At 42.8% G+C, this 23,300-nt stretch overlaps 1 protein-coding gene across 4 annotated transcripts in view; it reads right to left on the bottom strand.

Annotated features, from left to right (window-relative positions):
* Nucleotides 1-23,300, bottom strand: part of PIEZO2 (piezo type mechanosensitive ion channel component 2) — a gene marked incomplete at its 5' end in the record, with an annotated part of 334,873 nt that overhangs the window by 98,347 nt on the left and 213,226 nt on the right. For all 4 annotated transcript variants that reach the window (XM_082668432.1, XM_082668434.1, XM_082668433.1 and 1 more), the window contains 5 exons: nt 1,751-1,896; nt 2,484-2,622; nt 3,551-3,589; nt 6,198-6,317; nt 8,975-9,137. In XM_082668432.1, coding sequence (XP_082524558.1) covers nt 1,751-1,896; nt 2,484-2,622; nt 3,551-3,589; nt 6,198-6,317; nt 8,975-9,137 — 607 coding nt within the window. The remainder of the gene's footprint in view (nt 1-1,750; nt 1,897-2,483; nt 2,623-3,550; nt 3,590-6,197; nt 6,318-8,974; nt 9,138-23,300) is intronic.

The raw sequence follows: 23,300 nt of genomic DNA, 5'->3' as shown, positions 1-23,300 counted from the left end.
CTGTTGGTTAAAACATATGGTAATTATAAACTGGAAATTAAAATTGCTTTTAGTAAAATTAAGTGAGTGACTGACAACTATTACCAAGTCTGCATTATTTTCATGAAGATAGTATTCCTTGGAAATAGTGTTATCAAAGGTCGGTAATATTTAATGCCTTTATCCCAGGATGAAATTCAGATCAGACCTGGCCATTTTTTTGTGGAGGACCCAAGAAAGTAATCTTCGCAGATATTATAATTCCAGCGTATTTTTCCCCCTGTACATTATCCTTGTTTGGGTGAAAGAGGGAGAAAAAGAAATTGTGAGGATTCCGCTCTTTGTGTTTTTGAACGAAGACATCTATCGTTCTAACAGACCGTGCTCCTTTCTGTCTGTGATTAAAAGTCTGCTGCCACGGGGGAACTTCCACGGAAGACAGGCACTTTTAAAGCATTAATATTGGGGCTCCATGAAAACAACTGAAATGGCACCAGACGAGAGCACGTCTTTAACAAGAGATCTGCTCTCCTGTGTTGTTTTTACAATAGATTTCTTTTCTACTGAGGAACTGAATGTGTATTTCAAGTTTTTCTTTTTTTTTTAAGCTCTATTTCTTTACATAAAGAAACCAACTTCTCTGCCTTCTTTTTAGAGACAGAAAAAGAAACGTATACTCTTTTGAGTTCAGAATCTGAATTATTTGATGCTTTCAAATAGAGTTTTGCTGTAGTGTAAATTAGGGATTGACCTATAAACTGTCAAAAAGTACCCAGAGAGCACAGAATTCATATTATTTAGAGAACAGAGTTTGCAGTCCCCAAAAGAGCCATCTTTAATTTCGAGGAGCTTTCTGTTCCCAATGCTCTCAGCCATGGCCATGGTCCTTGCAGAAGCTGAAGCTGATGTGCAAACAGGTTTTCTCAGGAGACCTCTGGACTGAGAGCCTAGGGAAACTGTCTTTAGGTGATTTTTTTCCCTAGAATTATAGAATATTTTCTTTTTTTTATCATTTACGGTGTCCATGGGATCTCACTACTGGCCACAAAATTTGAAGACTTTTGTGTGAAATAAGTTTCTCAAAATAAATTAGCTTTCCCAGTAAAATTCGTTTTTAGGAAGAGCAGAAATTGGCCTTCTTTTCTATCCTGTCTCTGGTCCCAAGGACGATTTCTGAAGCTCTGATGCTGGGGATGGAGCATATTCCTAGCGGTGAGCAGAAACGCAGGTAAACTGAGAGCTCACAACCAGAAGAAGCCCTCGGGGACTCGGCGCTTGACGTTTAGATCGGTATACGTTTGCTGCAGCTCAAATGGAATAAAGCCTCAAATCTAAGACAAGCTGTGACTATAACCCTCATTATCTGAAAGAAATAAAAGTGGCCTTTGTTAATCGTGAACACCTTCAATGCCACTTAGAAAAACTACCCATATGTCCTTTAAAATCGGCAAAATAGGGGACAGTCTGACTTAGGCTAATTTGAGAGAAAGGTATTAATATTTAGGAGGAGGCTAGGTAGCACAGAGGACATGGTTTTGAAATCTATAATATAAAGGGCCCATGAGAAATTACCATAAGCGACCATTCTCCGCCAAGACATTGGGAAGATGAAGACATCAGTGCTGGCGGGAGGAGGTGGTGGGGCTTGGAGCCGGCGGGGTGCAAGCACCGTCCATCCCTCCAGCACGAATTCTGTGCCCAAGGACAGGACACAGAGCAAGATATAGGGGCAGAATCCAGGCAGAAGTTAAGGGTTCTCGTAGGCACGCACCATCATAGCGATAAGGGCACAGATGTAACTCTGCTTCATGATGAACTGGAACACAGAGACCATGGCATGGACTTTGACACTCCTTTCCTCCTCGTAGGCCTTCTCCTCCTCAAATTCTTCATTCTCATCTTCTCCCTCCTTCTTTTCTAGAGGGACAGATTATTTTATATAAAAATCTATGCAAATATGTGAATTTCACATAAACGTCCCAAGCAGTACAGAGCATGTATTTGTCATCTACAGTAACAGGGCAGCTTTCTTTCAACACAATAAACTGAGAGAAAAGGGAGAAAGGCCTCATCCACGTTTTGGGGCTCTTGGTTTTTTTATGAGACGAAAAGAGCTCTTTCTGAAGACATCATCCACTAACCAGCAGAACTATTGGCCATGATTATGCCATCAAATTACAGAAAGAGTAAAACACACATATGCACATAGTCTTAACACTAGAAACAAGTTGACTTGTTTAAAATAATTTTTTACCTTTTATTTTTCAAAGTTTACCCCAATTAGGCCACTTATTTTTTACCCAAGGACAGAACACACAGAGCAAGATGGAGGGGCAAAAGCTAGGCAGAAGTTAAGGAAATGAGCTTCATCAGACTGACCATGGAAGGAAGCAACCTCTGCTAGAAAAAAAAGGAAAAAGAACCAAATCCAATGAAGGATAAACCAAAGACAGATTCAGAGCTCCTGCGGGAGGATAAACCAAAGACAGATCCCGGCTCCTTACCCGGGGAGTCGGCGGCGGGCTCCCAGCGGTACTGTGGGGTGGAGTACAGGTCGGCCTTGGCGGGGCCATTCTCCAGGGGAAGGCTGGGGTGGATGGTGTGGTAATCCACAGGGTTGCCATTCACAGTCACCAACAGGCCCTGCCAGGGAGGCGGGGCAAAAGCAGCTGTGACGGCAGCTCTGGTTCCCAGTGCGGACCTGCCTCCTTCCCTCCTGGTAGGTGGGCACACGGGATGGTGCAGAGCCGATGGGGGGCCGAACACTGTCGGCAGTGATGCCCACTAGCAAGACAGTCTTGCTCACCCCCTCCAAACCTACACCCCACAGAGCCATCACAGGACAAGGTAAACCTGACCTTGCCCACCTCTGCTGCACCCCAGGCCGTGCCCCCCTCTCCGTCCTCGCTATGAAGTGTGAAGCCTGGAAAGGCTGCTGAGGCTTCAGGACCTGCTCTTGTCTCCTCTCCAGCCTCAGCTCACGGCCCCTCCCCCCAGCCATCCTCCAGCTACAGGAACTCCAGACTCGCCCGGGTCCCGGCCTGCAGCCCGAGCACTGCCCGGGCCCCCCTGCCTGCCCCACACCCTGCGCGGCTCCCAGGACTTAGCAAATTCTCAGGTTAGACAGCAACCCCACAGGTCTCTACCTGATGCTGCAGCTTGCAATTCCATGTTGCAGCACTCTGTACACTAAATACAATTTCCTGCTTTTTTTCTCTCTTTAGCTTTACAATTTTTCATTTATGCATATACATATAAACATATACACGCACACATACATATGTGTGTCCATGGACATGCAAGACTTCTTATTCAAATCATGGAACAGGCAAACCCTCCACTGTGGCTTTTTAAAAGTTTAAAAACATTTTATATGTTTATACGTGAGCTCATGTTTTATGAGTCAGTGTTTTAACAGCAATAAACCAGATACAATTTCTGCAAAAAAATTATTTTAAAATGTATGGAAATTTTATAGACCATTAAAATACACTCAGAGGGGCTAATTCCATTTATGTCTCTTTTACATCACTGACACGCGCAAAATTGAGGATTCTAAGGATATACTAACATCAGATGGTTTGTAGTCATCTTGAGTCATGGATAAAAGCTGCAAAAAGCAATGCAGGACAGCACGTTAATATGTGAGCAGAAAGCATCATGATGTTTATACACAGCGATAAAGTTGTACTACACACATACCCATCCCTTCAGCTAGCTGCATGCTAGTGTGTTAAAACTGCCATGCAAAATACAAAGGCATGAATAACGCAGCTGGAGGGTGCTGTTTTTATAACCCTTTCCAGTTTCCGATGTTAACTTTTAATCACGACAGTCAGTAAGCACTCATTCATTAACCACATGACTACAAAAGTTTCATGTGGTTACACATGATTACGTTTTTTCAAGTGTTTTGTTCTAATAGAATTAGCTGCTTGGTTTTATATTCCTAGGACCCTTTGAGACGTCTGCAGAATTCTGAAAGTATTGACTTTTCAAGAAATTGAAGTTTCATAATAAAGAAAATTTGATGTGCAGTGCAGGCTGGGATTAAGATTTGTGTATTGTCTGCAACAAAAGAATTATGACACGATTATGCCTTTTAGCTCTATTAATGCTAGGGGTTTGGGGCTCCCCCCAGTAACAAGTAACTGCTGAACTAAAGGTTCTCCCACTTTTTTGGGTCAGAACTCATTCACTTTCTTAAAAATCACTGAAGGTCCCAAAGAGTTTTTATTTATGCAGGTCCTATCCATCAGTACCTATTGTGCTAGAAATTAAAATGGAGGCATTAAAACTATTCACTTGTTAATTCATTAAAAATTGGAAAAAAACTTGTTCACATAAATAATTTTATTCAAATAGCTATAGTTTTAAAAAATAATGAAAAGAGTGTTGTTGTTTTACACTTTTGAGTATCTTTAATGTCTGGGTTCTCATGTCTGTTTGCACATTCAATCTGCTGTGAGGTACTGTTTTGGTTGAAGTAGTTAAAGGAACTCTGGCTTCACCCAGCGATGCAGCTGGAAAAGAAAGAAGTATCTCAGGAGTCCATCCAGACTGTGGATCCTCTCCTTGGACCCTCTCCCAAACTCAAGATGGGGAAGTAACCGAAGGTGAGCTGTGTGTGGAATCAGTAAAGCCCCTGGAGGATCCTGCACCCGGACCGGGTCCTTTACCTACACACACGTTGTGACCGCACGTGCTGGTGATGTGCTTTAGGGATTAGACAGCCCCACTGAATAATGACACGCTGTACTGCACAAAATCCGAGTCTTCCAATATTCTAATTTTCACTAAAAGTTCTCATTTTATCACTGGCAACAAATGCTGTCAGTTGTTTGCCTTGAAGCGATGGACCACTCCATTCACTTTCCAGTAACTGCTGAATGTCCATACCTGAGCCACTCCAACTGTCTGTCAGCTGTTCTTGCACGTCGACCTGGGCGGCTCACCTGCCAAGTGCTTCTCCTCCTCGAGGGGTCAGCACTTCAGGGGGACCTCCCCTCGTGTCACTCAGAATATTAAAAAGGTATGTGCCTCAAGGTTGACATTTAAGAAAAGCAATGACTGTTCCTGGTTCATCAAGAATATTCTTAAGTGGAACTGGCCTTTCTGCTTATTTTCCAAGGACACGACCACGGCTGCGGGGGTTCGTGCTGCTGCCTTGGTTGGTGCTTTTGTACCATCAGAGCAATTGTCAACATAGTCCAAAGGCGAATGTCTTAAGTATTATTACAAAAATAGTTTCGAGCCTGTGGATCCTGGCAAGGGTCCCAGGAATCCCCAGGGATGGCCCACAGACCTCATTTTGGAAACTGCTGTGCTGTCTCTCTGGCTTAGTGACATGGCAGGACAGTCTGACACGTGTGATGGGAGGAAAGGGCCCCCGGAAACCCCAGAGGTCTCCGGGCACCACGTCTGTTCCACGTGGCTGCCAGCTCCCTGAGAAGTTCATTCATTGTTTCCCTGTCTCTCAGTCCATGACAGTCAGGCATCAACTAGGACCACGTGTCTTAGAGAAACTCTTCCACCAAGTCAATCAGAGAATCTGCTCCTCGATTCCCAAACGTGCTGGGAAGCAAAGTGCTGACCCCGTCTGAGAATTGTATCTGTCTTCACCACGTTGCAGATGGGCCATTTTAACAAGTCAGTGGCTGGGTTGTGTTGAAAATAGTGAACAAATGGTGAAAAGATGAAGAATCACACAGCTGTGCTCCCATCCCTGGCATCCACACTGCGGCCCCGACACAGCGAGAGGCTGGGGCTCTGCACGTCCACACAGACTGGCCGGTGTCCCGAAGGCCGTGTGAGCAGTCATCGTCACTGCAGCAGCCACCCCCACACAGGGAATTACTCTCTGCAGTGCATCCCACCACCCAAGCTGTTACCGCCCAGGGCCAAGGGGTCTCTTTGTTGTTTTTTGTTTGTTTTAAATACAACATTTTTTTTAAAATTAAGAACACTCTCTTTCTAGGCTTAAGAGACTTCAGGGAGAAGCACTGAACTATAAAAGTCTGGGTCTGATGGAGCCTGGGGTTTCCTTTTGAAGCACTGGGTTCCCTTCTCTGAACAGATGTTGGGCACTAAGACTTCCTCATCAAACTGCTCCCGTAAACTGAGCAATCTGGGTTTGCAGGTGGACTCATGTGACCTGAATTCAGCAATATAATAAAAAGCAGCAAAATAAACGAGAAACCCCTTTCCTTGCGGCTTACTTTTCTCTCATCCGTGGGGTAGTGGGTCGCGTACCACAGGCTCCGCCTCCTCTCGGCTGTGACGGGGACGGGGCTGCAGGCCAGGGCTCTGTCCTCTTCCTTGGTCCTCTCTTCCTGCACCTGAGACACAGAATAACCCACAGGACAGCCCTGCTCCCCGGAGCAGCCCCTCAGCGACCTGGGAGACCAGACACAGCTGCCCATCTCTACCCCCACGTGATGATTTTGTAAAGTAACGCATACACTACATGGGCTTTTATCCAGACGCTTTCAAAGATGGCCAAAATGCCACCCTGTAAATGCAAAGCACAGCAGTGTCGCTTGTTCCTGTTCCCTGCTAAGCCCCGTGGAATACAGGAACAGGCGCTCACGCTACGTCACCGAGCCTCCTGTGTGTATTCTAACCTGCAGGAGGAAGGGGCTGGGCTGGGTTCACAAAAGTCACACCTGACTGTGGAACTCAGCCACGGGAATCTTTAATAAAGAAGACATTTACTAAAAGCAGAGTCATCTAGAGCTTACACTCAATATTAAGCAAAAAGAGAGTTGATACATAACACAGCTGCCTTGCCTAATGGGACCTTGGCCTGAATCAGACAGTTGGTCCAGGAGAGTTGATAGAAAAAAAGGATCAGAACGCACTTGGTGGTTGAGGATGGTTCCCAACAAAGATGCCCCGTAAAAGGCACTAACACATGTTGATATGGGGGCAGAGGGAGGGCACATAGTGCCACTGCCCAATTCCCGGGGCCCAGTGCACACAGAGCACCCACGGGGAGCACCAGATGCCCCGGGGAGCCGTGTGTTACATTCACCTCCAGACACCTGCTTCTCTCTCTCTTTCTCAAACATATACCGTAGACTTTTACCACAGAACTCATGTTTTCCATGAAATGTGCCAGGCCACCTGGAGCCATGATAGAACCAGGCACCTGCCCTCCATCTGCACCTCAGTGAGAAAGTCCCGTGTCCCAGCCCCGCTTAAAATACAGACCCCGAGGGTCGATGCTGTTGTGGATTAGGCCCTGTTCTCCACACACCCCCGCAGACGCTGTGGTTTGTGACCTGCTGTGAACTGTGTGGCCTGGAATGTGGACTGTCCACCCCAGAGGGCCCGTGGCTAAGGAGGCCAAGTGTCTCCTGGGCCTGAGGGGCTGTAACAGCCCAGCAGCACCTGGGCACAAGCTCCTGCCTGACACACCACGGAGAAAGCCAAGGGCACCTGGAACTCTTGTGAACCCGAAGGCCTTAAAGTCATTTCCGTCGTTGGTTAAGACATTGTTCAGAGATGGTTTCCGTGAGATAGTTTAATCTCTCTTGCACAGTTTTATGTGTGCACACACATACCCACATCTGTGTGTTTGTGGCGGAAGTGAACACAGCACCACTCTAAGGGGTTCTACTGGCACACTCATATCTTAGAAGAGACTTGGAGGAAAAGGTAACAGAAGGTAACTGGGCTTCTCCAGGAGCCCTTAGAGCGTTCTGTCACCACGTCACTGCCATCACTGGCTCCAAGGGAGAGGTGAGTCATGAGGCCCCTGCAAACAAGCACGCCTGTGTGCTCCTCCCACAGGAGGGAGGTGGGCAGACCCCCTTCCTGCAGGAGGCACTCCCGCTGGGATGGATGGAACACACCTCTCAGGGTTTCACTGTGCCGACTTGGGCCTGCTCACATCTTTGGGGGCTGCTTTTCCTCTTGTACAATGTAGAGTCCCCCAGAGCGGGGCCTCACGCCTGGGGCCCCCTCACACCGACGCTCTACCCCCAGCCCCAGGCCAGTGTCTGAGACGCTAGCTCTTGATAAACACTGGTTGCCTAGCCAGCTGACTGCGTGGATGGAGCCTGGATGAGCAGACAAAGAGGGGAGGCGGGCGGGGCACCAGGGCCCCCGAGCTGGAGGGACTGCATCACAGGCGCCAGGCTGGTGTCTAATGTGAGCTCTGCTCCCCAGCACGTGGCCATGAGGTGAGATGCGGCAGCCCCGTCTACACCACCTGCCTCCCTGTGTGCGGATCAGCTGCCTTACAGCTGAGCTTCTCAGGGTCATTTAGGGGAAGCAAAAGCAGACTGGAGTTTCCTGTCACAGAAAGGGGAAAGAGAGAGGCCACAAGCCACCCTGGTCCTGTTCCCAAAGTGCCATATGCTACTAATAATCCCATAGGGAACAGCCCAGTCCTCAGCCCTGCCCCGTGGTGGGGCCCCCGGGGCTTATGGTACCGCCGAGAGCGGGGGCATCCCCACAGCACCATCGGAGGTTGGAGGTCTGAGAAGATTTAGGAAACTCCAGTCGCCGTGGTAACAGGGTGTGTCGTCATACAGACCCTAGCTTTGTCGGCAAATGTAGGCTTGAATCCAATATTTACTGTTTGGTAAATGTGTGATTTACCTCTCGAACCTCGTTTTCCTCATCTCCAAGATGGATACAATACCTATTCTTGAGAGTTATGCAGGGGATTGAATGAGATAATGTATGTAGACAACCTAGCACGTGGCCTGGCATTTAGTAAGTGCTCAATTAAAACGACGCTTCCACTCCCCTCACCACAGACCGTCTGAGTAGCCAGGGGTGATGCTAACGTAGGGAAGCTGGTCTTTGTCCTGATAGTATCTGTATTCAGTTAGAACTCTTGGCAGAAGCAAAATACTATAATAAGAACACTATAGTTATTTTGGCATATAGTACTAATTAGCCAGCAGTTGATAGGAATGAACACTTTCCCCTGGAGTTTCCAGGCTACTTTGCAGACAAGACCATGAAAACCTTTGATCCTTACAAGGGGCTCCTGTAGCCAGATTCGGATTAGAGTGGCCAGCGTGTAGTACATCACCAGCAGGACGATGGGGTTGGCATGGTGGTACCATGACAGGTCTGGGTTTGCTATGATCTTCCACGTGCTGGAACAGTCTGTTTGGATGACTGATTTGATACCAAACAACCTGTTTCAAAACAAAGAAAAATATTAAACATGCAACAAAGATCTGGGTCCAGTCAACAGAACACAAACAGCTGGTTTTAACACGTTCATGAGCTAGTCCTAGGTGGATCCATCCCACTCTAAATACTTCATGACTCTTCTGTATATATAACTACATCTTTAAATAGTATCTGTGTGTATATATATAAAATATACACATAATATATGCATCCTAAAATCATACACTTGTGTGTTAGTGTGTATATAAAATTCATGCCAGCATTACCCAGATGGTTTTTACCCTGGTTCAAAAATCTAGCTAATACTAAATCCTTGCACACCTATTAGAAATGTATGTTTGAATTGTCACTCAGCCCTATTAAAACCCTGCACTATTGAAGTGTCAGGTATGTAGTAACATGTTACTAAGTCCAGCTAAATGAGCACATACTTTGTTTTAGGTGGGATCTAGCACTAGCTATTCAGTTAGTGTTGATATTATTGGGTAAGTATTAAAATTGGACACGGTTCTATGATTCAGCCATAAAAGCCAGATATTGTATACTAGAGTTTCTGTAAGACATATTTCTGTCGAATTTTATTTATGGGCAATTTGATTTTTTCACAGCCTTAAAATTATATCGTTAGGGCTTCCCTGGTGGTGCAGTGGTTGAGAGTCCGCCTGCCAATGCAGGGGACACGGGTTCGTGCCCCGGTCCGGGAAGATCCCACATGCCGCGGAGCGGCTGGGCCCGTGAGCCATGGCCGCTGAGCCTGCGCGTCTGGAGCCTGTGCTCTGGGATGGGAGAGGCCACAACAGTGAGAGGCCTGCGTACCGCAAAAAAAAAAAAAAATATATATATATATATATATATATATATATATATATATATCGTTAATTGTTAAATTCTGAAATAGGTTTTTTAAATGTTGATTTCTACTATGTAATCAGATACGTTCTGATTATATAATAGGGAATTGTGTAAATATGATTCATTCAGAAATTCATTTTATGTGAATTTTTTCTTAGAAGTGACTCTACAAAGTGAAAGATATGTTTACATGTTAAGTGAGTCTTACATCTTTCTATTGTATGTAGCTTTTACATGCAAACTTCCTTTAACTTTTACATCCCATTCTTTACTGTTACAAGGTTTTCCAGGACTATGAGTTCTCCACTTGTAAAACCTCTCAGAGCTACTGCTGTTATTATCACGAGGCCAGGGCAGTATTAGTGAACTGCTGAGCACAGATTTTACAGAAAGCTACACAGAAAGTAACTTTCTTTGATTTTATCAGAAAAGAGTTAGACTAGAACTTGCTCTTATCATAGATCTTTTCTCCCAGGTCCAGGCAGATTTTTTTCTGTAGTTAGCATTACAGAGAAAAATGTCCTGATAACAAAAGAGTTATGCCCCACTTAGAATGATGGAACATTCCAAAAATCGTTTTGCAGTCCTCCATTAAAATGCAAATTTCTTGTATGAAGTACACAGAACTGAAAGCTTTTAGATTTAGGATTAAACAAACTGGACAGTCTTTGGATTAACCTAAGTGACAGATTTCAGCTACTAAATCCTCTCTCTTCTCACCCCACACCTGGTACATACGATAGAAATAACCTCACCATTCGTCAGTTTAAAAATACCTGTTTTCCCCATCAGAATGTTAGTGGTAATTTCCGCACTTATTTGTACACTGAATTATGTGTCTCTTAAAAAAACCCTGCATTACATCAACACCACACCTTCCCGTTGATAGTACAGCTCATTCCAACTGAGCAATCAGGCTTACGTGTTGTACCAGCAGTGTATAGACTAACAAACAAGGGTAGAAGCTATAGCATGTAAGACTATTTTGCCCTGTAAGGAAGTTTTTCTAACAGGGCTATGCAAATATTGTCAGACCTAACATCTCTCTCTCTCTCTTTAAAGAGTCTGGATACTATAGAGAGAATTCCTATACCAGATAGGAAGTCTGTACATCCTCTCTGGCACTACGATTCTAGGATGCCAGACAATATCCAACTATTACTTCGTTTCCTTATCTTCTTATTGCAGACCTCCCGTGATCCAGGACTGCGTCTCGATATTGACAACACAAGAGAAGTGGTATCACAGCCCTCGCCCTCCAGGACTCACTCTCACTCTAAAGGTAACGCTGTGATGTGTGAGTCTGGTGAGAGCAGGGTGTTCCAGAGACCCTTTCTGTCTGTGGGTGTCCGGGATGCGTGATGGGCGGGGTCGTCAGAAGAATGCTGGACGTCCGGACAGTCCAAAAAGGGTAGATAAGTAGGTGAGAGAAAAGAGAAATCCTGAGAGCTGCTGGGCTGGGGTGGGGGTGGGGAGTCAGGGAGTGGCCATGGTGACAGCAAAATCTATTTCATTATTGACGCATCATCGGATATTTACAGACTTCCTTCTGTGATGATTCCCACTAACCATTAGTGTCTTCACAGTGGTCCTGGTCCAAACTGATAGAATAAAGATATCTACGTTGTTAAAATGTATCCATCGTTAAAAGAACTTAAAAACGACTATCTTAAATCTCTCCATAGAGATGTCTCTTTGCCTGAGAAGTTAAAGGGACACGACTATGGAGAAATGCATTCCAGTCATTGCTTATTTACAGGGAGAAAGATAAAGATCTTCTCTTCTATGCATTTGGAAGATCCCTTTAGCCCAGTTCTAGCGGTGACGGACACAGATGCACGTGGAGGGCGGCTCACCGTCTCTGGACCTTCAGTTCCTTACGGAACCTAACAGGAGAGAGGGTGGGGACGGGTGCAAGCATGTGGACGAATCTTAAGACCTCACACCTCTTCCACTTCTCAGAGGACGGCTGGAGACAGGTCCCGAGTCATGGTCCACTCCCAGCAGAGACCCACTGGAGCCGGCACGTGCTCCTGCGTGGGCGCCTGGCCTGTGCTCGGCTCTCTAGCTCATGACCAGCATCCTTGTCCACAGGGCAGCTCTCCATATCTCCTCCTGGACAATGGCAATCCAAATGATGGTCTCCATTTCTCCCTCCTCCGCGTTGGGACCGTCGCCAGAGTTACCGTCAGAGCGCTCGGGTTCAGCACGTCACTTTCGTCTCCTTCTTTCCTGTCCTCCACCACCTGGAGAATAACCCCATGGCCCAGCTGAGTGTCCCCTGGCCTCCTCTCCCTGATCCCAGACACCACGACTTGAGCCTCACTGGACCATTTGGGATTTGCCATAAAATCTCAGGCCCTTTGGTTTTGCTATTTATTGATTTGTCTGGTGCTTTGAGGTAGCTGTGACTCTTCTGAGGTCACAGATGAGGGGGGTAGGACCCGGGAACCCTGCCGATTCCTTGGTAACGCAAATCCAGTCCAGCAGGCCAGGCATAGCTGCACAGAGTAGGCTGTCTCTCAGGACAACCACACTCCATAATACAGGCGTATCAGTGGGTCCCTTCTAGGTACCCCAACCATCCAGTACTGCAGGGGTCACCAGGATACCAGCAGTCCAGGAAGGTGGGATTGGATTACAGCCAGGACTACAGTTGGGGCCCTGATGTTGATTATGACAACTGGGTACGGCCGCAGGCACCAGCTCTTCATCCTCTCTGAGTCCAGATTTTCTTTACAGTCAATGTCAACTGAGAGTCTAAACCTGACCCCTCTGTTAATACTCCCTACGTTGTTGTTGGGCATTCTCGACAGCATCAAGGCCTGGCTCCCTTGCCACCATCTCCAGGAAGCCTCCTACGATTTCTCCTGATTGAAATCAATTTATCCTGCGCCGTGCATCCACGGCAATCGTTATCTGTAGTCATAGTTTTTATTCTATTACGTTTATGTGCTTGTTTCTCTGTCCAGTTTGATTCTAATTTCTTCAAAAAAAGGACTTGGGTCCTGTCGTCTTGCCTTGATGGCCATGCCTAGTATAGAGCAGGCTTTAAAGGGGTGAGCTTATTTAATTGAATTAAAAACACTAGGATAAAGTTATACCACGAAGTGAGAGCAGGCGTCTGCAGTCCTAGCAGGAACAGAGACTAAAGGGTGGCCAAGTTCTTGCTTTTGAAGAAGAAAAAGAATGGATGGGAAGACATTGTCCATAAAGAACCCTAACCTCCATGATTTCAGTGTGCTCGGTCTGGGAATAAGAACACAGAATAAGAGCAGAACAAGGCACCAGAGAACACTGTAACTTACTGAAGTCTGCTTGGGCCCTGTATTACAGAGAGTTATTTCTGTTCTGTACGGGCCGCCAAAAAGAATCTCGAACTTTACCTTCACGATGGATCAATCAATACATGTATATGGTTAAGAAAAAACACTTTTTTTTTTTTTTTTTTTTTTGGCCGTGCTGCTCAGCATGCAGGATCCCAGTTTCCTGACCAGGGCTTGAACCCGCGTCCCCTGCAGTGGAAGCGTGGAGTCTTAACCGCTGGGTCGCCAGGGAAGTCCCCAGAAAAAAAACTTTTCTAAAAAACCTGAGAGTCCAGGTTTATAATTAGGAAGCAATAAAATATTTAAACATCAAATAGGCACAAAATATGGAGCAGCCTGAATGATTCCTTCAAGATCCTACAACTGCACTTCACTCCGAAGCTTTTTGATAAAGGTGGGCACCGCAGCTACAGGAAGGGTCTCTCGTCACATCACTTCCACTCCTCCTCTGGCAGGGAGCACAGCTGTCTCTCCACCTCCCGTGGAGCACTTGCTTTGCGATTTTTCTCTCCTTCCAAAGCAGTCCTAACATTTGACAGCACGTGGTGGCTATGACTTGGTTGCGTATTCGTTTCTACTTGCACATGTTGGCAGATTCACAAAACCTCCACTTGTTTTCAGGTTCACTCCAGACCACATCTGCTCAGTCTCCGGTAATACAGAAACCCAGTCATTTGCAAGAAATACATAATACTGAAAATAACACCCCACTCTAAAACATTTAATTGTGGTAAAATCCACATAACACAAAGTTTACATCTTACATTTTTAAGTGTACAGTGAAGGGGTACTAACTACATTAACATTGCTGTACAACCAAACCCCAAACTTGTCATCTTGCAAAACTAAAACTCGTCCCCATTAAACACTAAACCCTCACCCCTCTCTCTCCCTCAGCTCGAGGCCACTACCATCCTACTTTATGTCTCCATAAAGACGATTACTCTGCATACCTTATAGACTATAAGTGGAATCACACAGTATGTGTTCTTTAGTGACCGGTTTATTTCATACAGCATAATGTCCTCAAGGTTCATCCATGTGGTAGCAGGTATCAGAATGTCCTTCCTTTTTAAGGCTGAATAATATTCCATTGTATGGATGGACCATATTTTGTTTATCCATTTCTCCAAGGATGAAGACTTTCACCTTTTGGCGATTATCAATAAACTTGCCATGAACATGGATGCACAAATACCTTTTCAAGACCCCACTTTCAATATTTTTGGCCATATACCCACATACCCTGTTTTTGTCTGAGAACGTCTTTATTTGACCTTTATTTCTGCCACCTGGATATAAAATTATACCTTGATTTTTCTTCTCTTTCTTTCAGCAGAAACTGAAAGATGTTGTCCTCTTGTCTTTCGACTGGCATCATTTCTGGTGAGTAGTCTGTGATAATTCTTATTCTCATTCCCTTGAACATAAGGTACTTTTTATTGTGATGCTTTTATTATTTTTCTCTATCACTGTTATTCAGAATTTAATTATACTGTGACTTGGTGTGGTTTTCTTTGTTGTTTGTTTAGATTGAATTTCTTGGATCTATGGGTTTATATTTTTCATCAAACTAGGGAAACATTTGGCCATTGCTTCTTAAAATATTTTTTTGTATTCACACATTTCTAAGACTCCAATTACACTTATGTTAAACCTTTTGAAATTATCCTACAGGTCACTGTGGTTCTGTTTATTATTATTATTTTTCAATCTCCCTTCTCTCTGTGCTTCAATTTGGATACCTTCTAAGACCCTATATTTAAGTTCACTGGTCTTTTCTTCTGTGGTGTCTAAGTTGCTCTTAAGCCCATTTAGTGAATTTTAAATTTCAATTACAGTATTTTTTTTCCCACTGCTCTCACTTCCATCTGTTCTTTTGGTCCATCAATTCTTTTTTATAGATTCTGTTTTTGTCTTCATTATGTTTGTATTCTTTAATCTTGAAAATAATTAAAAGGGCAGGACAGGAATAAAGACGCAGGTGTAGAGATGGACTTGAGGACACGGGGAGAGGGAAGGGTAAGCTGGGACGAAGTGAGAGAGTGGCATGGACGTATATACACTACCAAACGTAAAATAGGTAGCTAGTGGGAAGCAGCTGCACACCACAGGGAAATCAGCTTGGTGCTTTGTGGCCACCTAGAGGGGTGGGATAGGGAAGGAGGGAGGGAGGCAGAAGAGGGAGGAGATATGGGGATATATGTATACATACAGCTGATTCACTTTGTTATACAGCAGAAACTAACACAACATTGTAAAGCAATTATACTCCAATAAAGATGTTAAAAAAAGAGAGCTGCTTCAAAGAGTCTGCCATTTCTAGGTCGATTTTCATTGATTGATTTTTTCTTGTTTTGCATATGTCTAATAATTTTCAACTGGACGCTGGACATTGTAATTTTCACATTAAGTGTCTAGATTGTGATGTTCTCCTTTAAAGGGTGTTGAATTTTGTTCTGACAGGCAGGTAAGTTACCTGGAGATCAGCTTCGTCCTAGCAGGCTTGTTTTTCAGTTTCATTATGGCAAATCTATGTGGCTGATGACAAGACAGAGGTAAGGAGGTATACGATATAATGCACATAAAGCAATACCACAGAATTTGGCACGTAACGGCTGCTCAATAAATTCTGGCTTCTACGACTACTGTTGTTATTACTATGAAGTATGACATGAATGTGGTTTATGCCAGAGTCACAGCTTTTTAATTAATACTATATTGTTATTGCTGGCAAAGAAGAGTAAATAATGTCCTTCTTAAGATGGAGTAGAAGCACAGTCCCCCTCAGGGAACAGAGCTCTTCCAGGGTGGGAATATTTGGCACAGGTTGGGAGAGTCTGGGTGAGTGGCAGGGAGGGTGTGCAAATGTACAACATTGTCTTATTAATATTAGGTTATTCAGCAAGAAAAATCTCTTTCCTTCATCCTGGTAATGGGATCAAAGGAAAGAGAAGAAGGCCACTGAGGATACTGACAATAGTAGACTGGTTTCTGCAAAACATAGGTTCTTCTGGTGTTTCATACATGTGCACTCTTACACACCCACAATCTGTATGTCTCCTGTATTAAACTGAGAAAGATGCTTTGCAAAGAATGGCCCACAATTACTTTCTAAGTCAAGGAGAATGTGAATGAGGTGAGCTGCAGTCTTGTTCTGGACGTAATGGGACACAGACTTGATGCTTCTGGTGGGTTTCATTTCAACAGCCTTTACTGTCTTTGCTCTTATGACTTTTCAAGTCTAGAACGGGGAGAGTCTGTGGATTCAGTGATCCTCAAGGAGAAAAAGAAGTCCCCTCAAAGCGGGCAAAACAGAAACTCCTGGGGTCACCTTTTCAACGGCACCCACCTTGTCTGCTCTCATCCTCCACCCCCACCTTCTGATACATCTGCCCGCAGAATGCCCCAGCATTACGGGGTCAAGGTGGCAGAGCTGGTGTGTGTGGGGGACCATCCTTGAGAACGTTGGGCCAGCAAGACAGCTCGAGAGCCGCCAGCAGAGGGAGTCAGAATCTCCTCCTGATCCAAAACTCCACGGTGCAGCGAGTACCAGGAAAGGCCAAAAATCTAACTGCTGGCAGGGGGCAAAACAGAATCAGTTTTACACATGAATAAAAGCAAGGACAAGTTGTGAAAAAGGCAAGGCCAGTCAGATGTCCACAGAAAGGGAGGTCTGTGTTTCCAGCCCTTTTAAGGAATTTCCTCAACTTTAGACAAATGTCTTCGCTGGAAGGAGACTGAATCTACCTCTAAGTGACCCTCCCAGCAAGATGCTCTCCGGTCCATACGGCGTCCCATCTGGGTGAGGACAGACCGCTTTTACACATGAGTTCTTGCTACTCTGGCTTCCAACCCCCTTTCCCCCTGCATTGCATCATATGAAAAACACAGCCAATGTTTAACGTCTTTTTTCATTAGTTTCTTACTTATACTTTAAACACGTTTCCATGCCAAACTCATAGACACTTTTGAGAAATTGGAATCTGACCATTTCCGTACAACATTGTTTTCTTAAGCTTGGAAAAACTTTACATTGAGTCCCCCGGGCTCTGTATCACGGCTTTGAAGTCCTTTTTGGCACATGTGTGTCTTAACATTCTGCCAGTTTGCTGTAATTGGGCTTAACCCTACATGTGCAGAACGCTGCCTTCTAATAAAATCATTCTGTCCATGGACAATTTTGCACCAGGTACAAGGTGTGCTGTCTTCAGAACAGGGATAGTTGATGGAAACATTGAGGTCATGTGGAAGGTCCCTCCCATTTCACTATTTAAGGCCCTCTACCCTTCTCTGATGTCACATCTTGAGTTCATAAGAGAAAATTCATATTCTCTGAATGTTGTAGATTTATGGTCTACTTCCCGTGCCTGAACATATTTTCACCTCTGAGAGCACTGTGAGAAATAAGTCAGGACCAGGACTCCCAGGACCAGTTGGTCATCCTGCACAGCTTCTTATGACAAAACCAAGCTCAGGCCCTAAGCCCTGCAGCCTTCCATGCTGGGAGCATAAGAAAAAAACCCAGAAAATGTGGGTACTTCTATTACCCACGACTATAACTTTCTCTAAGTAGCTATAATGTAAACATGGACTTAAATACCTCATTTTAAAGCCCTACATAGTTAATAACGAATGAAGTTACAAAAGCAGAGAGAAGGAGACCCATGCCAAGCACACAGTTCCTCGGATGAATCAGGCACTATGTTGAATGTCTTAGGCGAGCTCTGGTGGGGATCTGCTTTTGGTTCCATCATACATACAGATTTGAGGCACAAATGAATCAAAAGGTAGTTAAGTGGTGGGGCTTATGTATCCAGGTCTGCTGGCGTCAAATCACACCACCCCATTTCTCAGGTGCAGTAAGTGGTAAAATAAGAAAACCCCAACAGTATCAGGAATCCCTAAGAAAGGGGTATTAATCAGCAGAAAGCTCTACTATAGGACACACTTATTAAATTTGTCCTTTTATGTGCTGAGTCCTGAGTCTTTTGGGCACTACAGTTAGTGCTGAGGATATGCAGGTAAATAAGATACTAACCCTGTCATCACAGAGCACCCATGCTAGCAGGAATACTACTCAAATACGGTGGAACGCTTTTAGAGAATGTGCTCTGACATGTTCACCCACAGGAAAGTGGTTGTCAAGCTTTTCCTCCTGTAGAACTGCTTTGACTAGATGGTGGGTGCAGAGAGATGACTTGCACCACCTCTTCCTGAGCATCAAGAGCAGCAGGAGTTACCTCTGAAGGGCACAGGAGCACCTCACTGACCCCACAGGAGGGTATCTCACTCTCCAAGAGAGTAGCTGATTGTCTGCTCTTACATTTTAATTTATATGAAGGGCGCTAAAGAGAAACCTGCAAGCTAATGACCAAGGAGTTTCATGTAGTGCCAGAAAGGTCAGAGAAATAGAAGGAAAAAGACTGGATAATCCATTTATGGAGAAATGCTTGAACAGGGGAAAGCAAGAAATCTTCTGTAAGAAAAGTTGTAACTAAACTAAAGTTATCCAAGGAAGAAGCAAACATATCTAGAAAAGGAAACAATTGGCAGAAGACTAGCTAAAACCCAGATCTTCTCCCTGTAAGTCCAGGTAAAAATGTTTCTATGTTTTTCTGGAATAAAGTCCTAAGTTTCTCAGGTTCATGTCATAGGAAATGGCCACAACTTTCTACAAAGTGTCCTTGTAATGTGGTCCAACAAAAATTATAAGCTGAATGGACCATGCTTGGGAATTTTCTATTTTAGGGAAACACAAATATATTTTAATGAACATGTATCATGGAAATATAGCTGAAAGTAGTTTTAAAGAAAGACAAAGGTTATCTTTGTGAAAAAAAATCCTCTTCCATCAATAAATGTCTAATAAAAAATTGTCTATTTGCCCTAAAACAATTTTTATTTGTGTTTGCTGTCATAGAGATAAAATTAATATACAATTCACTCTTTCATGTCATACATGTTAGTGTGGATGGGGTTAAAAGGTTTAGAAGAGTGAAATACTGGCTTAGTGGTCACGTTAACCAGTTCCAAACCCAATGAATCATGGAATGGATGGTAGACTGGTTTTTTTGTTTGTTTCTTTCTTTCTTTTTCTTTTTTTTAATTCAGGGAAGCAGTTATCAGGAAGGTGAGCACAACAATTTTTCATTAATATTAACATACAAAGTAACAATAATAAGAACTTCAGATTTCTTGTCAGACACAGTGCAAGTGAGAAGACAGTGTGGCAACATCTTTCAGGTAGTGAAATAAAAGTTGTCACCCTAGAATTCTATATCCAGCAAAACTATCACCAGTAGACTTGCACTACAAAAAACAATGTGAAAAAAATTCTTTTACACAGAAGAAAAATAATAAAGATGGAAATGTGGACGTGTGGAAGAACATGAGAAATAATAATACCTGAGTAAATATGAATTTTTTATTAATTAAAAACCCTTAAAATATAATTGACCCCTTTAAACAAATATAATAATAGTGTAGTATAAAAGTAAAATGGATGATAACAATGGTACAAATTCTAGGAAGGGAGAGATTGCATTTTATCATTGAACAGTTCTTATATTATACAAAGGTAGTATAATATCACTTAAATATGAATTACTGATGCCCTAAACCAACCACCAATTTACCGAAACAAAGAGTTGACTACTAAGTCAATAAAAGAGGTAAAATGGAATCATAAGAAATTTTAATTTATATAGAAAAAGAGAGGAAGAAAGAATAAATAGGAAAATAGAAGACAACAGAGAGATGATAGATCTCAACTTAAAAATATTAATAGTTATATTAAATGTAAGCGATCTAAATATCTCCAATTAAAAGGCAGAGATTGGACAACAAGGAAGATGATGGAGTAGAAAGCACCAGGATCTGTCTTCTGATCCAGACAACAATTGTACCTGCAGAAACTATCTAAAGTAACTATTTTGGAACTCTGGAGTTTACTTAAAGGCTTGAAGTTTCCAGAGAAAAGCTTGGCTGGAAAATTACAGTTAATATTGGCCAAATTCAGCCTTCAGTGTGGCAGCAGGTCCCCACTCCCCATGCTCCAGCCCCATGAGAGGCAGCAGTGGGATTGGCAACCTGCATTCATGGTGTGGCTTGGTGGAGCTGGGGTGGGCAATAAGCACCTTGTCCTCCAAATACTGGGGTTTGTATTTGAATTGCAGATTGCTGCTTATGGTGACTGAAGTGCAGGTACAAAAGCTGGTCATCATTGTTTCAACTGACTGAAACAGCTTCCAGGGGATTTAAAGGAGGCACATCTTTTTTTTGGGGGGACACATTCGAGAACAACCATGTATATGGAGGAATTCAGAAAACTGTCATAAATGCCCAGGAAAAGATGTAGACTCAGAAAAGAAAAGGGAAGACCTTAAGCTTTCACTTCAGGTTGATCTCCAGTCAAGACTCTACAACAATTTTTTAAAAACTGAGGCAAACCCTGGGTCTGATTTCCAGAGTTAATACATTATAAAATTCAAATGTCCAGTTTTCAACAAAATATCATAAGGTATACAAAAAAATCAGGTAAATATGACCTAGTCAAAGGAAAAGAAATTATAAACAGAAACCATACCTGAAGATGTGCAGTCACTGGACTTACTAGACAAAGATTTTTATAAAATTGTCTTAAAGATACTCAAAGAGCTAAACAAAGACATGGACAAAGGCAAGAAAATGTTTGAACAAAATAATAATATCAATGAAGAGAAATTATAAAAAAAGAAACCAAAAATAAATTCTGGAGCTGCAAAGTACAATAACTGAAATGAAAATAACTAGAGAGATTCGAAAGTAGGTTTGAGGAAACAGAAGAAAGAATCGGTGAACTTGATAGGACAATCAAAATTATCAAGTCTGAGGAACAAAAAGAAAAAAAGAGGGCTTCCCTGGTGGTGCAGTGGTTAAGAATCTGCCTGCCAATGCAGGGGACATGGGTTCGAGCCCTGGTCCGGGAAGATCCCACATGCCGCGGAACAACTAAGCCCATGTGCCACAACTACTGAGCCTGCACTCTGGAGCCTGCGAGTCACAACTACTGAGCCCATGTGCCACAACTACTGAAGCCCTCACACCTAGAGCCCGTGCTCCACAACAAGAGAAGCCACTGCAATGAGAAGCCCACGTACTGCAATGAGGAGCAGCCCCCTCTCGCTGCAACTGGAGAAAGCCGGTGCACAGCAACGAAGACCCAATGCAGCCAAAAATAAAATAAATAAATTTATAAAAAAGAATGAAGTAAAGTGAACAGAGCCTAAGAGACCTGTGGGACACCACCCAGTAGACCAACAAATGCATTGTGAGGAGTCCCAGAAGGGGAAGAGAAAGGGAAAGGGGCAGAAAGAATATTTGAAGAAATAATGGCTGAAAATTTCCCAAAAGCGATGAAAGACATGAATCTTCAAGAAGCTTGTAAACTCAAAAAGATGCCCACTGAGACAAAGTATAATCAAACTATTGAAAGTCAGAGAAAGAATCTTGAAAGCAGCAACAGAGAAGCAATTTGTCACATACTTGTAATCCTCAGTCAGATTATCAGCTAATTTCTCATCAGAAACTTTGGAGTCCAGAAGGCAGTGGCCTGATATATTCAAAGTACTAAAAGAAAACAGCTGTCAACCAAGAATTCTATATCTGGCAAAACCATCCTTCAAAAATGCAGGAGAAATTAAGACATTCCCAGATAAACAAAAGTTGAGGGAGTTTATGACCACAAGATCTGCCCCGCAAAGAAATGCTGAAGGGAATCCTGCAAGTGAAATAAAAGGACACTAGACAGTAACATCAAGAAATAAAGACCTCAGTAAAGGTAAGTACAAGGGCAATTATAAAAGCTAGTAGTATTGTAATTTTGGTTTTAAATCCACTTTTGAAATTTTCTACATGATTTAAAAGGCAAATTCATTAAAAAAATTATTCTTTCAAGACCACATGGAACATTAACCAAAATAGACCACATTCTGGACTACAGCACAAATGATATTCTCTGACAACAACAGAATTAAATTAAATCCAAAGAGAAATATCTCTGGAAAATCCCCAAATGTTTGGAAACCAAATATAAATAGCCAATGGATCGAAGAGGAAACTCAAATGGAAATTAAAACATATTTTGAACTGAATTAAAAATGAAACATACCATATCAAAATTTGTAGGATGTTACTAATGTGGTATTTAAGTGGAAATTTAGACTTAAATTGAATTGTTTCTAAACACCTATATTAGAAAAGAAGAGCTCAAATCAATGACTTCAATTTCCTCCTTTAGAATAATGACAGAAAAGAGACATAAAAAGAAGAGTAAATTAAATCCAAATTTTAATTTAATTTAATTAAGTCAAATAAACACAAAGGAAGAAGAGAAAGGAAATTAAATCTGAGCTGAAATCAATCAACAGAGAAAAACAAGGCCTAGTTCTTTGAGAAGATGATAAATTGATAATCTTTAGCTGGACTGAACAGGAAAAAAAATAAAGAAGGTACAAATTACTAATCTCTGGAATAAATTAAACAACATCATTACTGATTCTACAGATATTCAAAAGGAAATAAGTAAATATTATTGACAACATTATGCCAATAAATTTGACATCTTCCATGCAAAGGCAAATTCTCTGAAAGACACAAACTACGGAAACTCATTCAAGTAGAAATAACCTGAGAAGTCTTATATTTATTAAAGAAATTGAATTTGTGCTTAAAAACTTTCCCATAAAGAAAACTTCAAGCTCATATAGTTTCACAAGTGAATTCTTTCAAAAACTTAAAGAAGAAATAATACAAATTGTAAAACAACTCTTGCAGGAAATATTTGAAATACCTGAATCATTACTCCATACCAAAACCCAATGAAAGAAAACTACTAGCCATTATCTATTATGAACACAGATGAGAGAATTCTAAACAAAATTTTATCAATTCAAACTTAACAATATATAAAAAGGGTAATATCCCTTGACCAAATGAAATTTATCC

This window comes from Grampus griseus (genome assembly GCF_964374135.1).
Source record: "Grampus griseus genome assembly, chromosome: 12".
Classification (NCBI taxonomy): Eukaryota; Metazoa; Chordata; class Mammalia; order Artiodactyla; family Delphinidae; genus Grampus; species Grampus griseus.
This window is presented reverse-complemented; position numbering and strand designations above follow the sequence as displayed.